General features: G+C 48.6%; 1 protein-coding gene across 4 annotated transcripts in view; it reads right to left on the bottom strand.

Moving 5' to 3' along the window:
* Nucleotides 1–26,364, bottom strand: part of PIEZO1 (piezo type mechanosensitive ion channel component 1 (Er blood group)) — an 854,808-nt gene that overhangs the window by 128,242 nt on the left and 700,202 nt on the right. For all 4 annotated transcript variants that reach the window (XM_085638610.1, XM_085638612.1, XM_085638613.1 and 1 more), the window contains 6 exons: nt 18,095–18,289; nt 13,209–13,467; nt 11,182–11,370; nt 10,541–10,775; nt 9,831–9,933; nt 8,978–9,125 (listed from right to left, as the gene is read on the bottom strand). In XM_085638610.1, coding sequence (XP_085494736.1) covers nt 8,978–9,125; nt 9,831–9,933; nt 10,541–10,775; nt 11,182–11,370; nt 13,209–13,467; nt 18,095–18,289 — 1,129 coding nt within the window. The remainder of the gene's footprint in view (nt 1–8,977; nt 9,126–9,830; nt 9,934–10,540; nt 10,776–11,181; nt 11,371–13,208; nt 13,468–18,094; nt 18,290–26,364) is intronic.

Genomic DNA, 26,364 nt, shown 5'->3' with positions numbered 1-26,364 from the left:
TGGGCCGGCTGCTAATGTAAGACAATAATACAGTAGTCACAAGAGACGGAGCGAGCCGCAAGCATAACGGCTACAGCCGCCCACAACTGAACATAGTACTACAGAAAGGTTTCTTATTAACTATTTTATAAAGAAAACAACAAAAAGAAACTTATACCAGGCAAAAGAACTCCATGAATAGGGACTTGCTCTCTCATGGGCGGGGGACAACAGCGACAACTCAGCCAATTACACAGATATTCGTGTGAAAAAGGGGGCAGGGGGGGGCCGGGAGAGGAGTGGGCATCAATCCCGCAAAGCGACCAGGAACCTCAAAGTCAAGGGGACATCGTCACGTCTGGTGCGACCACCAAGGGGGGGGCGCAGATATTCCCCCGATAGGAATTCCAGGGACCCCACAACTTACTCCATGCCCTAGGCTTGCCCCTGGCCACGTACACCGTCTTCTCCCGGAACATGCACCAATCCATGTTTTCTTTCCATTTCGCAACTGTGGGGGGCCGGCCGGACCCCCAGAGCTGCGCAATGTCCCTTTTAGCGATCATGTTGCCCAAAGTCACCCAGCGTTCTTGTGCCACATCGCAGTCATTCGGTTCCCATACATTCAACACACATCGCCGAGCCTCAGGGAGCAGCGCCACACCCGTAACCTCCTCCATCACTGCATGTACACCAGTCCAGAAACGTATCACCTTCGGGCACTCCCACAGAATATGAAGAAAAGTACCAAGCAAGCCACAACCACGCCGACATAGACCATCATCTGTGTAACCCATGTGAGGCAAGCGGGGACCGGTGACATAGACCCTATGTAGCATCTTCAACTGCACAAATCGAAGGCGAGCCGGTATAGCCACCTCCCTCGGTGAGGCTATGGCCGCGACCCAATCCTCATCATCCAACTCTAGGCCATCAGCGACCCAGACCTCTCGCAAATGCGTGAGGAGGTCCGCTCGAGTGTTAATCAGTTTTTTATAGATCAGGGAGATAGTACTATCTGGCAGGTAACCATCAAGCAAACGATCTTCCAACGGGGAGGCTTCGGGGACAGCTGCAGGATTCGGGAAAGCGGAAAGTAGCGCATGGCGCATCTGCGCATAACGAAAGAACTCCCTATCGCTCAGCTTATATTCCGTCTGAAGAGCTTCAAACGATTTAAAAGTGCCCTTCGTCCAAAGATCCCCCACACGACTAATTCCGATCAAATCCCACCTCTCAAAGCCTTTCGAACGCCATAGACCTCCCAACGCATCCGACGCATACAGTGGAGTCGCACGAGACAGACGGCCCGTCCATCCCGTAGCAGCGGTGGCGCAATGCCAGGCGCGCACCGCGTTTTTCGTAGGACCGGTCAATTTAGCACTTCCCTTCGTAGAGTAAAGCGCCCTATTGAAGTCTCTGCCCGGCAACAGTAGCTTATCCACCTCGTACGCAGGGTTCACCGCCGGGCCGTATGTCCCATGATTCACCGCCACCAACTGGGACGCCCAATAATATCGTCTAATATCAGGGAGGGCTATGCCACCATCATACCACGGTAGGGTCAGTTTAGCGAGAGCAATGCGCGGCCTCCCATCCCAAACTAGCTGCCTCTGTAAGCTCTCTACCTCACTAAAGTATCGGGCGGGCACCACGTCCAGCGTATTCTGCAATGCATACAAAAAGCGTGGAAGAGACATCATTTTGAATAAGGCTGCCCGGCCAAGCGGCGATAGCGGGAGCCTACGCCAGCGAGCTACATCGGCCCGCAGTCGCTGGAGCGGGGGCAACAGATTCAGAGCATAACGGACCGCCGGATCGAGGGACACGTGGATACCCAGATATTTAAATCCAGAATGTGAAATCTGAATCGGACAGCCACGCGGGAGAAGAGGGGGGTCGCCAACCAGCACATAAACACAGGATTTCACCCAATTAATGACAAGCCCCGAATTGCGACCGAAGGAGTTCAGTACATCAAATAGCACTATCAACGATTTCCGCGGGGATGTGAGATAGAGCAAAATATCATCTGCGTAGAGTGATACGCGATCCTCAAACGTCGGTGTCCACCGAATACCCGTGATGGAGGGCTCCCACCGGAGCCACGCCGCCAGGGGCTCCAACGCAAGAGCAAAGAGAAGCGGGGACAGGGGGCAACCCTGCCGCGTGCCCCTGCCAAGCAAAAAGGGGGCAGAGACTCTGCCATTCACCACCACCTGCGCCAGTGGTTCCACGTATAACAACTTCACCCATCCAATGAACCCAGGTCCAAAACCAAACCTAGCCAGTGCCGCCCAGAGATACGGCCATTCCAGCGTGTCAAACGCCATTGTGGCGTCCAGTGACGCCAAAATGGCAGGCTCCCGAATAGAGTCAACTCTCGCGAGGACTCCATGGAGGCGCCGCAGGTTCAGCGCGGTGTTGCGATGCGGAATAAAACCAGACTGGTCCGGATGTACCAGGTCACCGATGACTTTAATCAGACGATTAGCGAGCACTTTAGCGAGAATCTTAGGTTCAGCGTTTAGGAGTGAGATGGGCCTATAAGACGCACAGCAATCACGCGGCTTGCCCTCTTTATGGAGCACCACAATGGTCGCTAGACGTTGATCACGCGGCAGGGCGCTGGCCTCTCGGGATGCAAGAAACATCTCGCGGAGATGGGGCGCCAACTTATCTGGACAAAGCTTGTAAAGCTCGATCGGAAGGCCGTTAGGGCCGAGAGCCTTTCCTGAACGGACCGAGCGAATCGCCGACGCTATCTCATCGTTTGTAACCGCCGCGTCGAGCAGTTTTTTATCATTGACCGAAAGGCACGGCAAAGCAATATCTCGCAACAATTGGCAAGAGTCCTCTTCTGGCCTCTCCGAGACCGGAGAGTAGACGTCCCGCAAATGGTCCGCAAAGCAGCCCACAATCTCCCTCGGATCCGTAACACTCCCACCATCAGCACGCACAATCACTGGGACCACACGACTCGCTCGTTCTTTCCTCTCCAACCATGCAATCAACCTTCCAGCCTTGTCACCAACATCATACAAGCGCCCCTGTTGCTCCCTACTAGCGAGCTTAGCGGCATCCGTAACCAACGCCTTGTAATCCGCTTGCTTCAGGCCAAGGGCATGGAGTTTGCCCCGTGTGACCCCCCGCCCGAGATCTTCTTCCAAGTCAGTTATGTCCGACTCCAGGCGTACCACCTCCTCAGTTTTACGCCTCTTAGCATGGGAGATCAAAGATAGGGCCTGCCCACGGATGACCACCTTGAAAGCCTCCCACAACGTTACGGCCGACGAGACCGAACCCTGATTTTCCTCGAAATAGCAGTCTAGAGACTTAACCAAAAGGGCACGAGTCGTGGGGTCATGCAAATACCAGGGATTAATCGGGGCCACCCTCCCCTCTGCCCCCATGGCCACATCTAAGTGGAGCAGGACCGGGGAATGCTCAGAGATGCCCCGGGTCAGATGTCTGACCTCCCCGATCATTTGGGCTTGGGCGGCCGGCATCAGCACATAGTCCAATCTAGATAAGGAGCCGTGGACGCCAGAGTGAAATGTAAATTGGGCGAGCCCCGGATGCATTGATCTCCAACAGTCCACAAGCCCCATAGTGTCGATAAAGCCACCCAGCCAAGAGTGCGCCCCGGGGAGGTCTCTGGGAGGGTGCCGATCCTCTCTACCCGACACCACAGAATTGAAGTCACCACCCACCAGCAAGAGGCCCTCCGGGAGCCCAAGCAGCAACCCTCCCAAGTCCGCAAAGGTAGTGGTTTGCAACCCCGGGGGAACATAAACTGAAACCAAACACCAAGTCTGTCCTTCCCACCGGCCCACCAACACCACGTAGCGCCCCAGGACATCATGTATTACCTCATCAATTTCCAGCGGGAGAGAGGATCGAACCAGAATGCCCACCCCTCTGGAGCCGGTTGTAAAACCAGAGTGGGCCACCAAACGGTAGCCCTTTCTATTCATAGCATGGCATGAGTGTCCCACCAAATGCGTCTCCTGCAACAGAACCACATCAGGAGAGTGACGTTTCAAATATTGTAGCACCACCCCTCGCTTCAATCGGTCCCCCAAACCATTTACATTCCATGTTAAAATGCGCAATCCCCTACCCCCCATCCCCACAGCAATGGACACCCCACCCACGATGAGAGCTAAAAACAGCACACTGATTGCCCGGTACAAAACGAACACCACACAAAAACAACACCCCTACCACCACCCCCCCAACTCCCGCTACAAACCCCCCCACCCTGCACCCCTGCACAGGACCATTAAGCCACCCCAACTCGCAGTGTGCCTGTCGCCCCCCCCATGAACCTACTCTAAGGAAAGAAAGAAGAAAACCCCTCCCGAGGAGGAAGAGTCTCACCAGATACCCCGCAGCCTCCCAATGATGAAGGAAGGGTAATGCAGTCCTAGAAAAGAAAAACCAGTACATCAAACCCAAGTCGGGGGTGAGCTCAAAATTGTCAAGGAACCACAAGTCATTCGTTCACCCTTGGTCTGCTGATCCACCACCCACATCCGCAGCTCGTTCCTTCCCGCCGTGCTGACGGTGCAAGGTGTCAAGCCAGTCCTCAACTGCCTCGGGCCGGTCGAAAAAATGAGTCCGTTCTTCCAATTCAATGCGTAACTTGGCCGGGAAAAGCATAGAGTACTTCAAGCCCATGTCACTCAGCCGCCGCTTGACAGTCATGAAGCCCATTCGCTGTTTTTGCACCGATTGTGTAAAGTCAGGATAGAAACTGATATCCGCATTGTCATATTTCGTCGGGCCATGCACACGGGAGGCCTGCAGGATCGCGTCACGGTCCCTGAAGTTGAATATCCTGGCAATGATAGGTCGCGGTGGGGCCCCAGGCCTCGGCCGGCCCCCCCCCGGGACTCCGTGTGCCCGCTCCACCGTGAAGAATTTGCTGAGGCCTTTCGGCGCTAATTTGGTCAGGATCAGATCTTCCACAAAGAGATCGACCGGCCCATCCTCCGACCGCTCCGGCACACCGATAATGCGTACGTTATTCCGCCGGGCCCTGCTTTCAAAATCCTCCAGTCTCTTGGCAGAGAGGTCGCTGAGGGCCCGCAAACTACGGATCTCCGTCTGCAGTTCCGAGACATCCGTCTTGAGGCCAGATGACGTAAGATCGAGTGATTTGACCTTCTCACTAGTTTGACAGATCAGCCTTAAGTAAGTTGATATCGATCAACACGGTGTCCAGCTTGTGGGCCAGCGAGTCGAATTGCTGGCCGACCGAGGCCTTCATGGCGTCGATGGCACCCATGACGTCTTGTAGTGTCAATTCCGTCGAGGGTGACGGGCCCTCCTTGGCTGTATCTGAAAGTCCACTCGATCCGGGAGATCCCTTCTGCTGGGCATAGCGGTCCATGTTGTTCGCTTGCACGTAGCTACCCCTCCGGGGAGCTCTAGACTTGTGCTTGTCGCCGTCCAGCCGGGTCGTCATCACTCAGCAGGGAGGGCAGATCCAGTACACTTGGTAGACGCAGCACTCACCCTGGGGAGTCCACCTAACTGATGGGCAGCCCCCGTGTCAATGCCACTCGACCGCTACAGTTCGGTCCAAACTCCGGGCGACTGTGAGCGCCTGCCACCAGACTCGTAGAGGAAAGTCGAAAACGAAAGTGAAACCAGGGGGGGGGGGGGATGCCAGCCCAAGACCCTAGTGCCGTTGTTGTTCAATTGGAGCTCGGGGACAGTGCCAACCCAAGTCCGGGGTGGCGCCACGGAGTAGGCCTCTTTCTGGAGCAGAGGATAAGTCGAGTTCCCAAAGTCCGATTTAAGTCCCGAAAACGGGAATCACCTCCGCTTCGGTTCACCAGTAATATTCCTTCAGAATAACAGGATTATAGCCAGGATAGACGTGGGAGGCCGCGAGGGTCCCGGGAGCCCTGTGCCTACGCGTCCATCTTGGTTGCGCGCTAGGCTCCTCCTCATGAGCTTTATTCTTATATTCCTCCGGGAGATGCTGCATGAGAGCCTCCAGCTCATCATAGTGCGCTCTATCGTACCTTGCTAGCAGCGCCTGCGTGTTGGCGATGCGTCACATATTGGCAGCCTGCGAGGCAGTGCGTTTGCCTGACGCATTTAAAAGCTTGGACTCCTTATCAGGTGGTGGAGCCTCACCAGATGACTGAGAGTTGGAGCGCTTCCTAGCTGTGGAAACCACTAGTGAGTCTAGGGGCGCAGGTCCTTTAATATAGACAGGATCCGTGGGGGCTGCCTTGTACTTCTTTTCTATTCTGGGGTTTAAGCCCTAGCTCTAACGGGGTCTTTGAAAACCTCTGTGGCATGCTTGGTCACCCCTTTAAGCATGGGTAATATAGCGGTGGATTTATCTGCTATGTCAAATGTGTCAAGTAGGAAGTCTTCCTCAACTGGATCACTGTGTAATTCCACCCCATGGTAATGTGCCGCCCGTTGTAAGAGGTGGTGGAACCCCAGGGAGTCCTCTGGTGGAGACGGCCTGGATGGATAGAGATCATCCTGAGGCACATCTGGGACATCGGGATTGTGATAATCCTCCCATGGGTCAGGTGTTCCCGGAGGAGTGGGGTCCTGCGGGGCATCTGTGGGATCATAGAATGGATCTCCGTGGTCATCAGGGTCCGGAGACGGTGTTGGAGACCGATGAGGCAAGGGTGGAGAAGGTGGGGGCGGAGATGGAGGGGGTGGAGGAGGGGGAGGAGGTGGAGGAGGAAGAGGAGGAGTTGGAGGCGGTGGGGAGGGTACTCTGAACGGGGATGTGGCAGAGTCCTTCCGTTTTGGTGGTGGAGGAGGAGTTGGCTTGTCCAAAAGTCTTTTCTTGGAAGACAAAGTTAAATGTCCAGTCCTGGGATCCTTAGTTAAAGTCTTTTGAAGAGGATCCGGTGTGAAAAGCTCCTCCGGCACAGATCACTCCATCGGTGCCGATGTTTTCGGAACCGAAGGCTTCGTCGGCTTATCCGCGCTGTGCTTTCTCGGGGTGTCCGATCTTTTGGTCGGTGCCGAGGCCGGCTTCGACACGGAAGCGTCGGTGCCGAGGGATTTGTGTTTGGTCGGCACCGAGAGGCCTGGTTTCGACACCGATGGCTTCGGAACGGAACTTGTTTTCTTCGGCGCTAAAGAATGTTTGTCGGCGCCACTAGGAGGCTGGCTCGAGCCCGAGCCGCCAGGAGACTTGTGATGCTTTTTCACCGGGCCCGAAGGTGGGGTGATGGAAGCAGTATGCTTGGCTTTCCCTAGGCCCGGAGGCGAAGGGGTAACCGGAGTCTCTTTCGGTATGGGAGGGGGAGGGGGTAGAGTACTCACGACCCTCTGCACCGGTGTGATCTCCTCCACGTCGGAGTCGTCGGCCTCGGAAGCGCTGACGACATCTTCCTCCCGCTCGGTGTGCAGCTGCCCCGACGCTCCGGTGTCTTCTCCGAAGATGTCAGGTGGAGCCGAGGTCGATGAGTGCGCAATGGTGCATCGAGCTCGTCGATCCCGAATAGTCTTTTTCGATCTAAAAGACTTGCAGGCGGGGCAGTCTCGGGCCTCGTGTTCGGGAGAGAGGCAGAGGTTGCACACCTGATGGAGGTCGGTGTGGGGAAATTTAGACCCACATTTTGGGCACTTCTTGAAGGGAGTCCTTTCCATCGGCCGAGACCGGAGTCGAGGTAGGCCCGAAGGCCGCTGCCGATGTCTGGAATCGAGGACGTGCCGAAGAGAGAGATGAAGAAGTCGATTCCGTCTAAAGAATCTCGATGGATGAGGATTCTTCGTCGAAGGTCGAACTGGAAAGGTTCGAAGTCGGAGCACGAAGTATTACATCCGAGCCCGATGGCGGAAAAAAACAATCTGAGGATGGAGCCGAAGCCCATGCGCAGTACGGACCGAAGGAGGAGTCACCGAACTCGTGACTTCCAAAGACTGTCCAAGAAGAAAAACAAACTGCAAACATCCGGGCCCAACACCATATGGCGATCTATGCAAAAGTGTATAGTCTGCAGTTCATATGCCTCGAACAGTATATTTTGATACCTATTGTTGGTTCTAAAATAAAACAATCATATATTCTTATATACAAACCATTGGCCTAGAGTTCAGTTCTTGAGTGTGTGAGACCATTTGCTGAGTGTGTACAACAAATGCTTTACACTGTCCTCTGATACTGCCTTACTACTCGACCAAGCTACCATTTTAGAGAGTAAGGTTATATCTAACTTTAGCCTCTGCCAAACCTCTGGGGACTGTGGACTCTGTGCACACTAAACCTATTTGGGAACAGTATATACAGAGCTACTTTCTTACATGCAGGAAGTGACATCATTGTTGGAAGAATTGAATGAACATAACTTATTGTGAGTTGATACAGCTAAACTTGTAAAGTCATCATACAAGTGTGGGAGCCCAGGGAGCGGATGGTTGTATCCATAGAAGAAGACGAAGACTATACCTACCAGAAATGTTTCATATATGAGAAGAAGCATGAGAACAGTGTTTACAAAAGGGATAATGGCAGCTTTTTAACAGAGTTAACTTTGAAATGTGTTCAGAATTCACTGAGGTGACCTCAGAGTTCTGCTTCATAAGGCAAGCAAAATTGACTGACTGCCACTAAAACCAGAACGAGCTTAAAACTGGGGTTCTGACTGGCTTTCATCAATTGCATTGATAACAAAGAAAAAAGAAGTCCACAGCAGTGTGGCTGGTACTGAAAAGGACCTTGTGCCCGTGGCATCCTTGCTAAAAGTGAGACACCTCCTGAGGGTTTCCCTTTGTATATTTAGGAGGCAGTGACCTTATTATCATGTATCACATTAGATATAAGCAAAGGACATCAGTAACTCAAATCAAGATTATCACAAATCGTGCCTTTGGATAAGTGAAATGAAGCAATGTGTTCCTATACCTCATCCCTTGATACCATCTCTGCTCTGCTACCGCATAAAAGACAGTTCATCTGTGGACTGCAGAACACAATACCTGTGGATGGGAGGTAAAGACGTACCCCAAATGCCCAGAATCCAAAGATGATGATCACAAAGTCTACCACATCGGCGAGGAACATCAGGGCATAGACATCAGTGGCAGCCCGGTACTCTGTATGCAAAATGTCACCAAAGAAGCCTTTCACAGGAAGGTAGATGCTCTGGGCTCTAAAACAGGAAGAATGGGATACACTCCATTAGCAAAACAAAATGTTACCATACTACAATCGTAGAAGTGGCATGCAGTAGTGTGAGCAAGGGCACACGCTTTGCTCAATTTAACTGGGGCAGAAAACTCCATCAGGGGTTTACACTTATTAGGCTCTGTTTTTCTTTATTTCCAGCCTTCTACCAAAATATCAGTTGCTTATAAAAACTACCCACAAAACACTCATGGCATAGTTGGGTTTTCTTACAATGCATTTATTAAATATTTGGAATGCATTATGCAATTGCTTAGCAGTGCAAGGCATAGAAGCTTGGACAATGTGAAGCCGTATTAGTGGAGAATTATGATTTCCTATTGGCATTCAGATTCAGTTTGTGCCAGGTTTGGAACTACATTTAAGTGGGGCCCGGTCTCTTTTGGGAGGGTGAAGGGAGTGACCTAATGGTACTCTATTAAGAGGAAAGGCCTCATTGAAGAGAGTTGTTTTCAATTCTGGAAGGCAACCACAATTAGTTGGTTTATATGGCCTGGGTACATTCCTAAACTGATACATTCCTTTCACACTCTGCCATGTCAGAACTTTTACCCCTTTAAAAAAAAACAAAATACAAAATGCATTTGATCCATATCTTCATCCACTGTAAATCAGACTTTTAGCTTGAAGCTGGTACCAGAAAGGGTCGGACCCGGGAGAGGCTGCTTACATGGTGACAAAGAAGACTTTGATCTTCACCCCTGCTGCTTTTATCTTGCGTCCGGTCTCGCCCTTTTTGACTTCTTCTGCTTCTGTCTGTGGTTTGTCACTCTCTGAGAATCCACAGTAATAAAGAGAAAAGAGGACAGAAGATTGGCAGCTGGTTTACAGATACATTTGACACATTATTTTGATATTAAAGAGTAGTCCCTCCATGTTACAATACAAAGTCTACAGATAATAAAATCTTAATCTTGGTTCTCAATCCTGGGAATCTTCAGTGAAGTTATACATTCTTGAATGATCCCACATGCTTGAGGGACACCAGAGTCCTACACACAGACAGGACTATTAAAGTGTTCATAACTATCAATGAAGATTCCATAATGGAGAATGTTTAATTAGTGAGCAATATTCAAGTAGGTAGAGGAACAGATATTGTTGAAGGACCGTCTGGCTCATCTGCCCGTCTGCTTCAATATAACATTTCATCTTCTGTTTCCAGCTCTGCTTTCACCCTCAAACTAAGATTACTACCCTTTGTCTGGCCTATGCCATTGTTAATTAATTTACTTCGACTTGGTCCCCTTTCTTGAATTTTAGATTCCATGCAAAGGTATGGACAGTTCAGTTCAGTTCATCTATCCCTAAAGGCACATGAAACAAACAAAATGTTCTCCAAGAGGTTTCCTCAGTCACCAGAAGGTGACAATCACTTACCACTTTGCAACTCCAAAGCCTCTGGTTCTTTTTTCCTTCCCCGCCACCTGAGACGCAAACTTGTCCCTCTTGGTTTGGAGTCCTTGTCCCCCAGATGCACCTCTGTTGCTATAGGGTCTGCCTGATCCAGCTCGAGGTCCATGCAAGGGGCACTTTCCTCTTGGTCACGTTTTAACTTCTCACTCTTCTTCTTGACTTTTGGTTCAGTCTCTTTATGATCCCAGAGGCCATAACTCTAGGAAAAACAAGCAGACATTGTGCATTGTTACTCACTGCTAGTTGTTGGATGGGGGTGTGTAGACAAGACATTCATACAACCCCCTTGTGCTATTGACTTCCTGGCCTTCCTCAAAAAACCTTACTAAGCAGCATTTTGATGTTGACCTAATTTCCACTTGTTTTTAAAGTCCAAGAACATGGGCAACACTGGAGTAGGATATGTTGCTGCCCTATGTAAAACAAATCGATTAAAATGGTGAAGTGGTGTACACAATGGCTATGCAATACAAGGAATTCACAAGATGGGACCATGCAATTGTGAATTCCCAAAGCTAAAATAACTTAAAATGATCTTTGCATTTGTCTTTTGAAAGGTGAAGCTGCCATCCAAAGACTGTAGAAAGGGATGTAGATTTGCTTACCATGAGGAGAGCTCGATGGAAGAATAGCGCCAGAAGTTGGAGAAGGTCGTACTTTATGTATGATTCTGTCTTTTCCAGTCCAAGGATGCGAGGAGGAAAGAACGGCTTGCCTTCATTGCGAAGCAGGATGATGTAACTGTTCCATGGGAAGAATCCAAACTGAAAAAGGTACTTGATAACAACCATCACCTGGAATAGAGACAGACAACAAGGAGCGATAGATGAGAAGGACTTACCATTTGCATTTTTTTCTATTCCCAAAAACTTCTTTTATTAAGGGAACAACTTCGGCCTTCTCTTAACTAAAGGAAAAGATCAATAAAAGCTTTACTTTCGGACCATTCATACATAGTCAGTCAGACTTGCCAGTGAGTGATAGGAGGGGTGCAAATAGCATTTGCTTGCATTATGAGTACTTGCTCCCCTCTTTGCAAAGGCAACTTCACCTTAAGGCAACTGCCGATTTAGGACAGTGTACAAGGCGTAATAACATGGACTGTTGCATTTGCAATTCCGCATTACCTATCATGAAGGTTGTTAGTGGGTATAAAGGTGCACCAGAGTCGTGTTACACAAAATGCCATGCAAGCGCAATGGACATGTGCCCCCTCTTTGTGCATCCTCAGGGCACTTTGGTATTATAGAATGGGACACATATGGTTGTGCAGGCACTTATGTAAAAGAGTTGGTGCTGATGCACATGTTGTGCCAGCATTATCTCAGGAGGGCATTCCCTCATTTGTATTAGTGTGTATGAAAATAGGATGATCAGCTGTGTCGAAGGCAGCCGACAGGTCCAGCAATATGGTCTAAAGGAGCCCCACAAGCATTACTTGGAGGGGAGTTGGCCTAACGGCTAGGGCGGTCGACCTCGAACCTGGGGAACTGGGTTTGAGTCTCGGCAATGACGCTGAACATCCTGTGATTCTGGGCAAATCACTTAATATCCCCGTGCCTAACAAAAATGAATGTGTCCTCATGTAACGCAACTGGTGCTATGTAAAATGCTCAGATACCCGATACCTTCGGGTCAAGTACGCGCTATATAAAACTCGGAAGAAAAAAAAAATGCTTAATATGATGTGAAAGAACACAGAGCTGGTGGATTTCCACTGACACTTTTTTCTACTCAGGCATACTTTGAAAACAAAATGGGAAATACTGTAAATGTTTCATATACTATAATTATAAAAACAAAGACATGGGACGGATCTTATTTTAGGAATTTAATACAGATTCACTAGTTGACTATTGACATTCATCCTCTTGTACAGAGAAAAACAGCACATTATCTACCAGTGGAGATGTCACAGGAAGTAAACGAAAACGGAAATATCCCATCCACTCATTACCTATTCCACAACAACCCTATCTCACTCCTTCTCACCACCAACTTTTCCATTATGGTTCATGCACCCTGTGAGGCCTCTAAAAGCTTCCCCTTGCATCAATGCAAATTTATATTTGTGTAAGTGCAAAGTGGCATATCTGCACATTTTGAAGGTAGTGCATATACAAAGCCATTTGCAGTAGTAAATCTTCACACACACAGGGGTGTACCTGCACAATACTTAGTTTCACCCCTTTTTAAAGGCATTAAATAAAACTTCTACAAAAAAGTCTATCAAAAGGAGACTGGCAATGCCTGCTGAAGGACATCTTTTGGATTTTGAAATCCATGTACCACTGAATGAGGCATTATGCCATTAGTCAATCCCATTCAAGACCCTAGAGACAAATTTATTTGCACAAGTCGAAAGTGCAGTCAGCACCAGGATATCCTCCAGGGGTTAGTCTGTACATATATTCTGGTTACATTGAGAGCTCATACTGTATTAAAATTCTTCACAAATAGGGGATTTGTGCATTTTTTGCAGTATGAGCAACGTTACGTGCTCACTTTACATGACTTGGATCCACCCACAGGGATTGTCCAGTGTTTTTATAACCTGTATGTGTCACAAACAAATTCACTTGTTTTGGAAACCAATAAGCACACCACGCATTCGTGTTCTTCAGAATCCTACCTCAGTGTACACAATAGCAGTCATCCAGAATTTCTTGCTGGGCCGTGGAATGGATAGCATTGCCCAGAGGAAGATGAGGATGGGCAAGAAGAGGGAGATGACGGATGCCGTCACCATGTTGTTGAGAATAATGATGAAGTAACAGAGAAGCTCCGAGTGGGCAGCGATGAAGCTGTAAATGGCCAGCAAGAGCTTCAGGAATCGGTTCTGAGATGTGTAGAACTGCTCCGAATCCTTTAGCTCCTCAAAAGGGAACTGCCTAAGAAAGTGACAAATATAAAACACAGATAACAGGCTCATTAAATATGTCTATCTCATATTATAGGTGATAAACACTATGATATGCTTTATATTCAGTAGCATCTTCCACTGGCCATTGCCAAAACATGATCATTTTCCCTAGATCATGAAGGAAGAACGTCTTTACATTTTATATTCAACCATTTTATGAGAAACTTAGCATTCCATAAAGTTTGTAGCTAACCCTTGGCTAAAGGTGGTTTAATATTCCATGTTTGACACCAATAATGAAACTGCCAAAATAGCTGGGTGAGATATATAACCATGAAAATAGTGTCCTTTCAGTTCAAATGGTCACTTGGTGTTTTGGACGTATAAGTGATGCCGATTAAAAGATCAGTAAACAAATTTGCATTCCCTATGTATTATATTTCAGCTTGATCATTTCAACCACCCACTCCCTTCAGAATTAGCGAAAGAAGACGGGACTTTAGTGTGTGAATGGCAGTGGTACGTGTATTTCTCCATATAGGTCTGTCCTTGTTCAACCGTTCTTCCATCTGGAATCCCCTTCTCTACATAAATCTCTTTGGGGTGGAAGTAAAGAGAGGAACTTGGTTAACATGCCCAAAAGATGCCAGGTCTCCAAACAAAGCCAAGGTGAGCCATGGCTGAGAAAAGAACATCCAGTGTCCTTGGAGGTTTGGAACACACATTTGTATGCCAAGGTGTCATCGCATTTTATCATGGCTAAACGGGGAACAGGAGTCCAGATCACAAATTGGAAAACAGAGGCTGATACTGATCGTTTATCTGCTCTTTACTCTCTACATGTCCTGAGTTACTATTTATCGGCAGGGCGCGTTTTATAGCCATCTGTGCGTGGACTGGGGACCATTGTGCATTTCCAGCTCCATGAGTAGCTGCTTGAGGGCAGAGGCAAGTTACAAATGTAATATCCCTATGATGACTAGATGTGGTGTGGTCAGCCCAGCTGGGTGATAAAGGCAGAAGTGAAAAATACTCCTACCAATATTACAGAGATGTACAATGGGCAACATTACCTAGTGATTTGGGTAAGTGGTATGCGATTCAACAGGGGGTGTACCCTAGTTATTTGCTTCCCCCACCTTCCCCTTCTTGGTAAACAGATAGCTCCTAAACTAACCAAGTTTCTGTTTCAAGATGCAAGGGCAATATTTGAATACTGTCCTTTAGTAACAATGCAGTTAAGCCTTTATCCACGGTACATGTGCATGGACTTATTCCAAAATAGTCAAGTGACAACTGAAAAGCTGCATTTAAAGAGGTATGTTGGAGTTAGTGCACAAAGAAGAATATGGAATAGCTCATGGTGAATGTCCTGCTAGTAAAATAGTCGAAGGCAAACGATAAGGACAAACAGATAAGGTGGTAGGGCAGAACTGACTGAACGTGTTCATGTAATGTAGGAGTTCCTGGATTTAGTAATATTTCCTTCTACTGTGTCCATGGAACTCGAAGTTGAGAAAAAACTGCTAAGATCTCTTTTTAGAAGAGCAGCAGTGAGAAACGGTAACACAGCTGATTATCTCTTAAAAATATTACAAAATCACAGATTTACAAGTAATTGTGAGATTTATTGTTAAGATTTGATTCATCGAGGCTCATACAGTACTGAAGGATTTTGTACCCTTATTGAAGAGGTGTTGTCTTGTAGAGTATTATTTATCATCTCTTTTGTATTCTAGAAATGGAAAGTCATTCATTCAAGGGTACAACAAAAAGGTTATACTATTACAGGACATGTTAATTTTTGAGCACTTAATGCCACGTCATAGGATGATTGATTCTGTAGCTGGATATTTGGATGGTGCTGTCGAGTGTCTTGCTTTGCTTACGTTTTCTGGATTGCTGTACACAATCTAGATAATATAAGACTGATCAATTTCAATGGGATTTGAAAATGCATCACATTAGACTTGCATTCTGTGCATTTGCTATTTATTTACTTATTACAAGAAAAAGCAGTATTTTAATGCTAAATGCGGTCTGTAGCAGCAGTTAGATGGTGCATAAGCAACTGGGTTCACAAGCAGGTAGGATTTGGGGATCAATGGTTTGTGGATATTTAACAATGATGCATACTGGATGAGCAGCAGCTGCCTGAAGCTCAACTCTGAGAAGACAGAAGTCCTCAGACCCTACCCTTGCATGGGCCAACACCTGGTGGCCTACAGCCCTCGGCATCCCCCCACCCCCACCCCCACTGACCACGCCCTGAACCTCTCTATCATACTCGACTCCTCCCTCACTATGAACCGACAGATCAACGCCGTCACCTCCACCGGTTTCAACACCCTACGCATCCTTCGAAAGACCTTCAAATGGATCTCCCCCGGATCCAGAAAGACCGTCACCCACGCACTCATAACATGCAGACTAGACTATGGAAACACACTCTACGCCGGAATCAACAAATCCCAGCTCCGCAAGCCCCAGAGCATACAGAACACCGCAGCCAGACTCATCCTCTGCATCCCTGGACATGAACACATCACCCAACACCTGCGACACCTCCACTGGCTCCCCATTGAGAAGTGAGTAACCTTCAAGATACTCACCCTTGCCTACAAATGCCTCCACAACACCGGACCCCAATATCTCAACGAAAGAATCTCCTTCCACGTACCCAAGAGAAACCTTCGATCCGCCGACCTCGCCCTCGCTGAAACCCCACGCATTCGCAGAGCAAGAACAGGTGAAAGAGGCTTCTCCTACATTGCAGCAAAGACCTGGAACGAGCTCCCTATCTAGATCAGACATGCCCCACTCTGTACACCTTCAAGAAGAGCCTCAAGACCTGGCTCTTTGCCTGACCCGGAGCTGCAACCCCCCCACCCTTCTTTCCCCCGAGTGCCTTGAGACCCTCACAGGTGAGTAGAGCGCTTCACTATTCCCTGATTGAATGATGTAACAATACATCATTTATTTCTTATTGTATACACATTTACTGGGGCAGATTTATTGGGGGGTGTGGCTTGACTGAAAAGATTCTTTCAGGGTGATGTGTTTTAATGATTTGTCTTGAAGACCGCAGGAACATAGAAAAAGTTAATAACGGCTGGAAGTGAGTTCCATAAAATGGTCTGAACAGACAGAATTAATAATTTCTAGACGGTGTGCATGGTGGTTTGGGTTGTACTAGTAGAATTGTAATTGGATGATCTTAAATTGTATGTTGGGATGCATCCTGTCAGGGAGGAGGTATTTATGGCTTGAATAATATGATAAACAGCAAATGGACTGCTCTGTTCCTAGCTGACAGCCAGTTGGCTTGATGTTGGTATTCAAAGATAGGAGTATTTCTCGGAAGATCAAAAAAGGGTCCTTTTGACAAAGTGGGGGGGGGGGGGGGTGAAGTATTGAGACAGACTTCCCAGGAGGTTGTTGCTGTTGTGCAGTTAGTTCAAGACAAGTGAGAATACAAGTGTTTGGGCTGTGTGAAAGAAGAGTGGGAGCCATTTCATGTATGTTAAAAAGTTGGACCCTAGAGGCTGTGGCAAAGTTGGTGTTGGAAGTTTCCATGTTCACAGATGATTTGGAGCGCTGTTTTAGATGGCTGGCTGCGGTGAGTTGGAGTATTTGGAGTGGTGTATATTGGGACATGAAGGGAGGCAGGTTAAGAAGCAGTTGGAAAGTAGATAATTTCAGTTTTGGATGAGCTCAGTTTACGTAATCCGATAGTCATCCGGTTTTGAATGACGGTCTGAAGGGGAGGATTGAAAGTAGGGAGATGAAGATCAGAGTATTTCTAGCGTCGCGACAATATGGGGAAGCTGAAAGAAGTGATTTCACCAAAGGGATGCAATGTAGATGGATAAGTGGAGAAGGTCCAGGACTGAGTCTTGTGGGACATCAGTGACCGAAGTGAGGGGGAAAAGAGCAAGGAGCACAATGACACCAGGAAGGAAACACCAGAGTGATAGGATGACAATCAATCCAGTACAGACTCTGTGATACCAAGGTTAGAAAGAATAGCTAGTAAAGTGGGGGTGATCAACAGTATCAAATGCAACTGAGAGGTTCAGAAATATGAAGTCAGATTTATATATAAACAGCAGAGGTAATGGAGTTGTACAGATGGCAAATGGAAGATGGGTGCAGTGTAGATCATGGGAACTGGATTGAAGAAGACCAAGCAGGCTATCTGTGGATAATAGTAATAGCTAGACGAATGTTAGTAGAGAGATTAATGTTAACAAATATTTATACATAATAAATATGTAGTATTTGCACATATTTTTGAAACATTCATTTACATTTATTTATATTTTCACCTATTTTAAATAATTTAATTTAACAATTTCCTATGGGGTTTTATTTTTAATTCACTACCTCTATTATGTTCTATGAGAGGGTCTTGTAGTACCAGCGGTTAGCCATGTGTAGTGCTGGACTTACAATAAAAATGTAAGTAACTACAAAAGTGTAAGTTACTACAAAAGTGAAGTTTGTGAACAATGAGTAGTAGTAAACTTACTCAAAAGTGCAAACTTACTGAAAAGTGCAGTCTGCTACTCTGACCCACAATTTCTTTCCATAAAATGTGTTAGGGCAGGGTGGACTTAGTCCTCGTTTCAGATGACCTTTTCTGCCTGAAATACCTGTTCAAAAGCAGCTCGCTGGCAGTCCGTGTCCGGTGCATCGGTTGTCCCATGATGCCCTCAGAGCTCCGCAGGGACTGTGCGTCCACTATCTGCTCCTCACTGTTTGCCCTGGTGTTGTAGCCCGTGGTCAATGGAGTGGTCACATCTGTATATTCCAAAGTGCTGCTGAGCACCTCTTCTCCATCACACCCACTAGGAAAGACAGAGAAGTATTAAAGAGTTAATATATTTTTCATATTTTACTCATGATTAACACTAGATCTTTGCAAATTCTGGAAAAAGGTTAAATTACCTGATGCAGGTTGTCGGAAATAGATTACATTTGTTATTTATCTCACATAAACAATATTTCTGTCTGCCAGTGAACAGCTTGAAGGATCCTTGCCAAAGGTAATGAAGATGAAGCATGAAGTGGAAATATAATTAGATGTAGCAGACATACAATCACTATGTCTAAGGCTTGAGTACTCCTGCCACATTTGTCCTAAGACACACAACTCAGTGTATTCTATACAATGTATTCAGTGTAGCTTTGCCATAAACAGTGCCATATACTGCAACTAATTCCTTGGCAGGTTTCAAAGATGGTTATGGATCCACTCACATCAAACCCTCATACCACAGCAACACCCTTTACTGACTGCCAAGTAACGTGTCTGCCTATATCCAGACTGACTGATTAAAACCAGGACATGTTCTACCTCTACTAAAAGAACTAAACAAAAACACAAAGTAAATGTTTGTCTCCGGCCAACTATTTCTTCGTATCCCAACTCCCATACTATCCAAACATTCAGAAGATATTTGTTTTCAACATAATTATCAACTTTGTCTATCCACCTGATAAAAAAATTATTAAATCAGATGTTTGCCATCTTCAGTATATGGAAACATCCTGCAAACCGGCAGCCAAGTTTTTAAACTCCACGAACCACAAGCACTATGGCTGTGTACTCATCTTCTCTGGTGTGTCTGTAGCCTTTAACACTTGTCAAGCACCAAAACTGTGCTTAGTGTGCTTGCCTCCATAGGCATGGAGAGCACGGTTCTGGAATAAAGTACCTTCTACAACTTTCATCATATTTCTGACTCCTGGTGCTCCTCCCGCTCACCACCAATTTCACTCCTAGTTGGTCTTCCCTATGGTTATGTACTGGGCCTGTCTCTATTCTACTGTCATTGTTACATTATTTCCCTTGATGACATCTTCTCACTTTGCTTTTCATATCGCCTTTACACCAATATTACGGGTCTCATGACTCAGTGGACTAGTGGTTCCACTCCAGGGATAGGCATTTGATCCCCTAGTCAATGGTTTGAATCCAGGCAGGTCTACCCAGCCCTTTATAATTCCAAGCTTGGTAACGAACAAGTTACTTACCTTTGGTGACGATTTATCTGTAAGAAACGTAGGTTGGTTAAAGATTCCTTACCTTAGAATTACCCCCCAGGCGTCAGACTGGATCCAAAAAGATTTTCATCAGCAGTACCCCTGTGCGTTGGAAGGTGCGTCGGTCATCTCCACATTCTTCGTTGGCGTTGTGGTCGCAGGGATGAAGTCGCAGTAGCTACATAAATGCCGCCCTCGCGCGCTGTCAGTTCTGTACACGACTTTCCACGCCAGAAGCGCAGAGCCATGCAAGACACTGACCACTGGTGCACAAAACTAAGGCCCTGAAAGGAAGTCCTGAACCCTAGAAGTCAGTTCGCAGAACAGGGAGGATGGGTGGGGCGGTAAGGAATCTATAACTAACCTATGTTTCTTACAGATATATCGTTACCGAAGGTAAGTAACTTGTTCACCTGAAAGAAATATTTAGTTATAGATTCCTTAGCTTAGAATAGATACCCCAGCAATACCAACCCCGGAGGTGGGTCTGCAAACTAAGTTCACACCAGAGAGTCCTGGAGAACAGAACAGCCAAAGAAGCTGTCTCTCCGGACGTGGCTGTCCAGGCAGTAGTGTCTAGTGAACGTGTGCAGCAATGCCCACGTAGCTGCCTGACGTCATTAAGGGGGACTCCACGTCACAAAGCAGTGGTGGCTGCCGTCGCCCTAGTGGAATGGGCGCGCAGCCCCACTGGAGGCTCCTTCTTTGCCAAGGAATAACAAGCTTTAATGCACAAAACGACCCATCTAGAAATGGTCCGTTTGTGCACGGCCCAACCTTTTTTTTGTCGCCCACGTAGCCAACAAAGAGCTGGTCATCCACCCGGAATTGTTTTGTGAGATGCAAGGAAAAGGAAAGCGAATGCTTTGGATCCAGACGGTGGAGCCTCTTCTTCTTTGGAAGGATGCGGAGGTGGAAAAAAGGTAGGCAAAGTGATTGTCTGTCCAATATGGAAAGGAGTAACCACTTTGGGAAGGAAGGAAGGACGAGTTCGAAGGACAACCTTGTCCGGATGAACAGTCAGAAAAGGAGGCTTAGAAGAAAGTGCTTGGAGCTCACTCACCTGTGCGCAGAGGTGATGGCCACCAGAAAGGCAGTTTTTAAAGTTAGAAGCCAGAGAAGACAGTTATGTAGTGGCTCAAAGGGAGTGCACATAAGATATGTAAGAACCAAGTTCAAGTCCCACTGGGGCATTACGAAGGGAACAGGAGGAAAAAGATGAGTAATGCTTTTAAGGAAGCGATTTACAACAGGGGACTTGAAAAGAGAAGGCTGATCAGGAAGCCTAAGAACGGCTGAAATGGCTGAGAGGTAGCCCTTTAGAGTGCCTGGAGCAGAGCCCTGCTGGGCCAAAGAAAGGAGGAACAAGAGAACCTCAGAAAGAGGGGCGGAAAGGGGATCCACAGCCTTTGCTGTGCACCATGCTACAAATTTGTTCCATCTGCAGGTGTATACCGTCTTAGTGGAGGAACGCCTGGCTGCCAAGATAACATCACAGACTTCAGGAGGCAGGTCAAACGATGTCAACTGACGCTGCTCAATCTCCACGCAAGAAGGTGGAGGCTGGACAGGGTTGGGTGGGTGGAGGGCAATCCCCTGCTGCTGCGACAGAAGATCCTCCCGAAGAGGCAGTCGGATCGGAGGATCGATGGCCATGTCTAGCAGCTCGGTATACCAGACTCTTCGTGCCCAATCCGGAGCCACAAGAATTACTTGGGCCCGGTCGTGCTTGATCTTCTTCAGCACTCTGGGCAGAAGTGGTATAGGAGGAAAGGCGTATAGTAGACTGCAACTTCAGTCACGACGAAAAGCGTCGCCTACCGAGGGCCGCCTTGGAAATTCCAACGCGCAGAATTGCTGACATTGCGCGTTCTCTTGGGTGGCAAATAGATCTAACCAAGGCTCTCCCTACTGTGAAGATGCCATTCGTGATTCATCATGCATCTGCGGCTAAGTTAGTCTGCCCTGGCGTTCAGTGAACCTGCCAGGTGTTGAACCACTATGGTTATGCCATGATGTTCCAGCCATGTCCAGAGGCGGAGGGCCTTGATATAGGGTCCATGACCCCACCCCGCCTTGTTTGTTGCAGTACCACATGGCGGTGGTGTTGTCCGTGAACACTTGCACTACTCTTCCCCGGACTGAGGGAAGGAATGCTTGGAGTGCAAGATGAATCGCCCGAAGCTCCAGAAGGTTGATGTGGAGCCCGGACTCTGCCGGAGACCAGAGGCCTCTGATCTCCACCTCCCCCATGTGCCCCCCCATTCCAGAAGTGATGCATCGGTCACCACTGTGAATTCTGGTTGGGGAAGGGAGAGGGATCTACCTTCGACCCAAGCCTGGTTCGTTAGCCACCACTGCAATTGGTGTGCAGTGCCCTCCGTGATCTGGACGCAATCGGACAGGTTCCCCTGATGTTGAACCCACTGGAACTTTAGGTCCCACTGCAGAGCCCGCACATGACATCTGTCATGGGCCACCAGCAGGATGCAGGAGGCCATCAGGCCCAGTAGCCTGAGGGTCATCCTGACCGAAACCTGGGATAAAGGCTGAAAGATCGGAATCATAGCCCGAATATCCCAGACTCGCTGTTCCGGGGGATAGACCCAAAACTGCGTAGTGTCCAGAACCGCTCCGATGAAGAGGAGCTTCTGAGAGGGAGTCAGGTGCGACTTCGGCGCGTTGATGAAGAACCCCAGCAAATGCAGGATGTCGTCCATAGTCTGGAGGTGGGAGATGACAGCCTGGGGCAAGGCCGCCTTCAACAGCCAGTCGTCGAGATAGGGGAAGACTGGAACCCCTGATCTGCACAGATGAGCTGCGACCACCGCCATCACTTTCATGAACACCCGTGGGGCGCTGGTAAGGCCAAAGGGGAGCACGGTAAACTGAAAGTGCTCGTGGCCTACCGTGAACCGCAGGTAACGCCGGTGGCCCGGCAGGACGGGGATGTGAAAGAAGCGTCCTGCAAGTTCAACGCTACAATCCAGTTTCCAGGGTCGAGGGCAGACATGACCTGAGCTAGCGTCAACATTTTGAACTTCTACTTCCGGAGGAAGCAGTTGACTTTCCTGAGATCCAAGATAGGATGCAGGACTTTGTCCTTCTTGAGCACCAGAAAGTAGTGGAAATAGCAACCACGACCTACTTCTGCGGCAGGTACTCGCTCGATGGCTCCCTTAGCCAAAAGAGCCGTAACTTCCTGTGGAGAGGGCCAGATGATTCTGTGACATGTGATGGTGCTGAAGTGCCATGGTTGGGGGGTAGTCTCGAAGGGGAGGGAGTAGCCCCTTCAGACTATCTGCAAAACCCACCTGTCCGATGTGATGGTGCGCCAGTGGGGGAGGTGATGGTGAATCCTGCCGCCCACTGGGGATTGGTGGCCCTCAAAGGTTGGACTAGGAGGGTTTGGAGGCTGCTGCAGAGGGGGCGGTGGCGGACTAGCCCACTCGCTGACCCCAAGAACCATGACGGTGATTCCCACGTCCCCGGCAGCGCAGGGGCTGAACAGCTTGCGCTGGCCTGTGGCCCTGGGTAGAACGTGTTGGGCTCCCATTCCGTATCCGCGAAAAGCAGACTGTGCAGGGCGAGTGGTGGAGAGGCCCAAGGACTTGGCCGTAGCCTGTGAGTCCTAGAAGCCCTCTAGCGCGTTGTCTGCTTTGTCGCCAAACAGGCGACAGCCATCAAAGGGCATGTCCGTAAGGGTTGTTTGGACATTCCCTGAAAAGCCAGTTGACCTCAGCTAGGTGTAGCGTCGAAGGGCTTCCGACGTGGAAATCGTCCTGCCTAGTGAGTCAGCGGTATCCAGCCCACAGCAGATGGTAAACTTCGCTGCGTCTCTCCCTTCGGCAACTGCACAGGAGAGTACACCCCGGGCCTCCTCCAGGCACTGAGGCAGCACTTGCACCACTGTATCCCACACGTAGTGGGTGTAACGGCCCAACAGGCATGCAGTGTTTACCGACTGCAGTCCCAAGCTACAGGAATAAAACATCTTCTTCCCAAGATGGTCCAGCTTTTTGGATTCCTGGGTGGGGTGTTAGGGAATGCGCCCTTGGAGGTGGAGGCTTGGACCACCAAGGTCTCAGGGGTGGGGTATTGGGAGAGGAAAGTGGGGTCGCCAGGGGCCATGCGGTAGTGTTGGGAAATCATCCTATCCACAGGAGCCCCTATGTTGAGCCTGGACCAAGTGCACATAAAAATGTCTGTCAGGGCTTCATTAAATGGCAGCAGGGGCTCCGAAGAGCTCGCAGCCAGTTGAAGCACCTCTGTCAGGAGGTTAGTCTTGACTGCCACCGTAGGTAGCTCGAGGCTGACAGCCTTGGCCGCCCTACACAACACCATGGCATAAGATGCTCCCTCCTCCCTAGCCACGGTCTGGTGAGGTATCCAGACCACTGGCTTCCCCCAGTTCCTCACTCCAGTCCGGTTCCTCCAGATCCCTCCCAGTCCTCCTCACCCTCTTCTGGCTGAAATCTGGATTAAAGGATCCAGGGTAGAACAAGGGTACAAAAGTACCCGTCGATGCCAGTCCGGCTCTGTGTCTACATCGGGATGGAGGCCGGGGTCGACGCCAGCTGGGGACACAACCGGCATCAGCTGTGGACGTGGTGCCGTTGGATTCGTCGCTGGGGGAGGTGTAATGAGGTCGACCGGTGCCGATCCGGATCCAGGCCTGGATCCAAGGGTACCCTGCGGAGCCGGAGCCGCTGGCGTAGAAGGCCCAGGGCCCCCAGCTGTGTCCACGGGGCCCGAAGGCACGCCGGCGGAGTCGGGCTGCCCAAAGATGGCATGCATCGCTTCGTAAAATTGGCAAAGCTGGGCAGGGATCGTTCTGGGTCCCAGGAAGGGAGGGAAAACTAGAGCCACGGGAGGGACACCACCAGCATCCCATGTCGCGTCGGTCGACAGACGGGGAGAAGGCGAACAGCGACGATGCTTCTTCGACTTCTTCTTGTGCTTTGACTTACCTGACCCAGAGTGCTAAGACTTGGAAGAAGAGTGCTAATGGTGACTCCGTGACCGGTCCCTCGACGTCCCTTGTGACCGGGACCTTGAACGGCACGGAGCCGACAGCTGGTGCTCAAGAAGCTTTCGGGACCGCTCCTGTAAAGACTTGGGATTCATGGTCCGGAAGTCGGAGCACGACTTGCGGTCGTGTTTGCGCTACATGCCAAACAGGCACATGCAGTGCAGATCCGTCACCGACATCGGTCAGCTACAGGAGCCACTCAAACGATGTAGACAAAAGTCGCTCAAAAATCTCTGTCAAAAAGTGACTGGAGGTACCGCTCTCCCTGGATCTGCGCTGGCTGACGCGGAAAAATAAAGAACTGACGTCAGCGTGCGAGGGTGGCATCTATGTAACTACCGCGATGTCATCCCAGCGACCACGATGCCAACGACAAACGCAGAGTCGACCGACACCACCTTCTGACGCGCAGGAGTACTGCTGACTAAAAACTTTCCGGATCCAGTCTGACGCCTGGGGGTAATTCTAAGGTAAGGAATCTATAACTAACTGTTTCTTTCAGATATTAGAATCAATGCGTTGGCCAACAACAAACATTTGTTATCTATCAGCAGTTTTAAGAACCTCTTCGGAGTGAACATACACTATATAATGAATATGCTACTTACCAGTATGCATCTGTTCAAGGCATGTGGGCTGCTGACATTCATATCTGTGCATAGATCGCCGCCTAGTGTTGGGTCCGGATGTTTGCACGTTGTTGTCCTGGAAGAGTCTTCGAAGTATCCTTGGATAGGTGACTCCTCCCCTGGACTACAGTGCGCATGGGCATCCTCTCCATCCTCAGATTGTTTTTTTCCGCCATTGGGTTCGGATGTGCTTATCTTGACTCAAGTTAGGAAAAACTCTTTTCAGGCCAAAAGGCCTCTAGTTCGCGTCGGTACTCAAATTTTGTGATCTCAATCTCCTCACTGTGCAAAAGCCCGTTGTGTCTTCATGAGGTTCTAGTCCTTCGGCCTCCAAAGACCTCTTCGATAAAATGGTCTGTGCCTCTCAGTCTGGGCTATTCCCTGCTTTTCTATCTTTAAACATTCCCTAAGCAACAACTGATGACACTTTAAAAGTCTTATCTATTTTTGCGAACGCAGGAACACCCACAATGTAACCATGATTAGTTTATTTATTAGGCACATGTAAAATCTATTTTGACCTCATTTTATGTACCCCCTATATAAAATGAAAACTACCAACCTATTTGAGGCAGCCACACTACCTACTATAAACGTTTATACTGCTTGTCAATCTTTTACACCAATGTTGGGAGAAAGGCTGCAAATCAAATGAACAGACCTATGACCCACCCAACTCCTAGGGTAAAGGTAAATCAAGCATTTATAGCACTTGCAGAACTCCCATGGTGCTTATGGAAGGCCCCCATCTCTGCTCGCATGTCTCTATCTAGCAAGAATTTATCATTCCCGCATTGTTTGGCATGTGGGCACTCTGCTTCCTCAAACCATCTTTACAGAGATACTTTGTTAATGATGCACAAACACTACACCTTTAATAGCATTTGTAGGATAAGGGTGGAGCATGAACAGAGGAGGCCCATGTCCTGCTTCCATATCATAATGAATGGCTGGACAGACCTTTATCTGTTTCCATCTCCTTTTCCACATTCTCCTGTAGGGATGTGATGTGTCTTCTTTATATGATGCCCAGATTGCGTCCCCTCAAAGTTATTACTGACATTTGCCTGACATTGGCTACTTGTGTTCAATACAATAGCTCTGACCACCCTTTTTCATGTCAACGAAAATCAAGCCCTTGCTGCAGACACTCCTCACTCATGGAGTTCCTCAGACCTAGATTTTCACTGGAAGCTCAGAGCACTTTCTTCAATTA

Source organism: Triturus cristatus, chromosome 12 (genome assembly GCF_964204655.1).
Source record: "Triturus cristatus chromosome 12, aTriCri1.1, whole genome shotgun sequence".
Lineage (NCBI taxonomy): Eukaryota > Metazoa > Chordata > Amphibia > Caudata > Salamandridae > Triturus > Triturus cristatus.
This window is presented reverse-complemented; position numbering and strand designations above follow the sequence as displayed.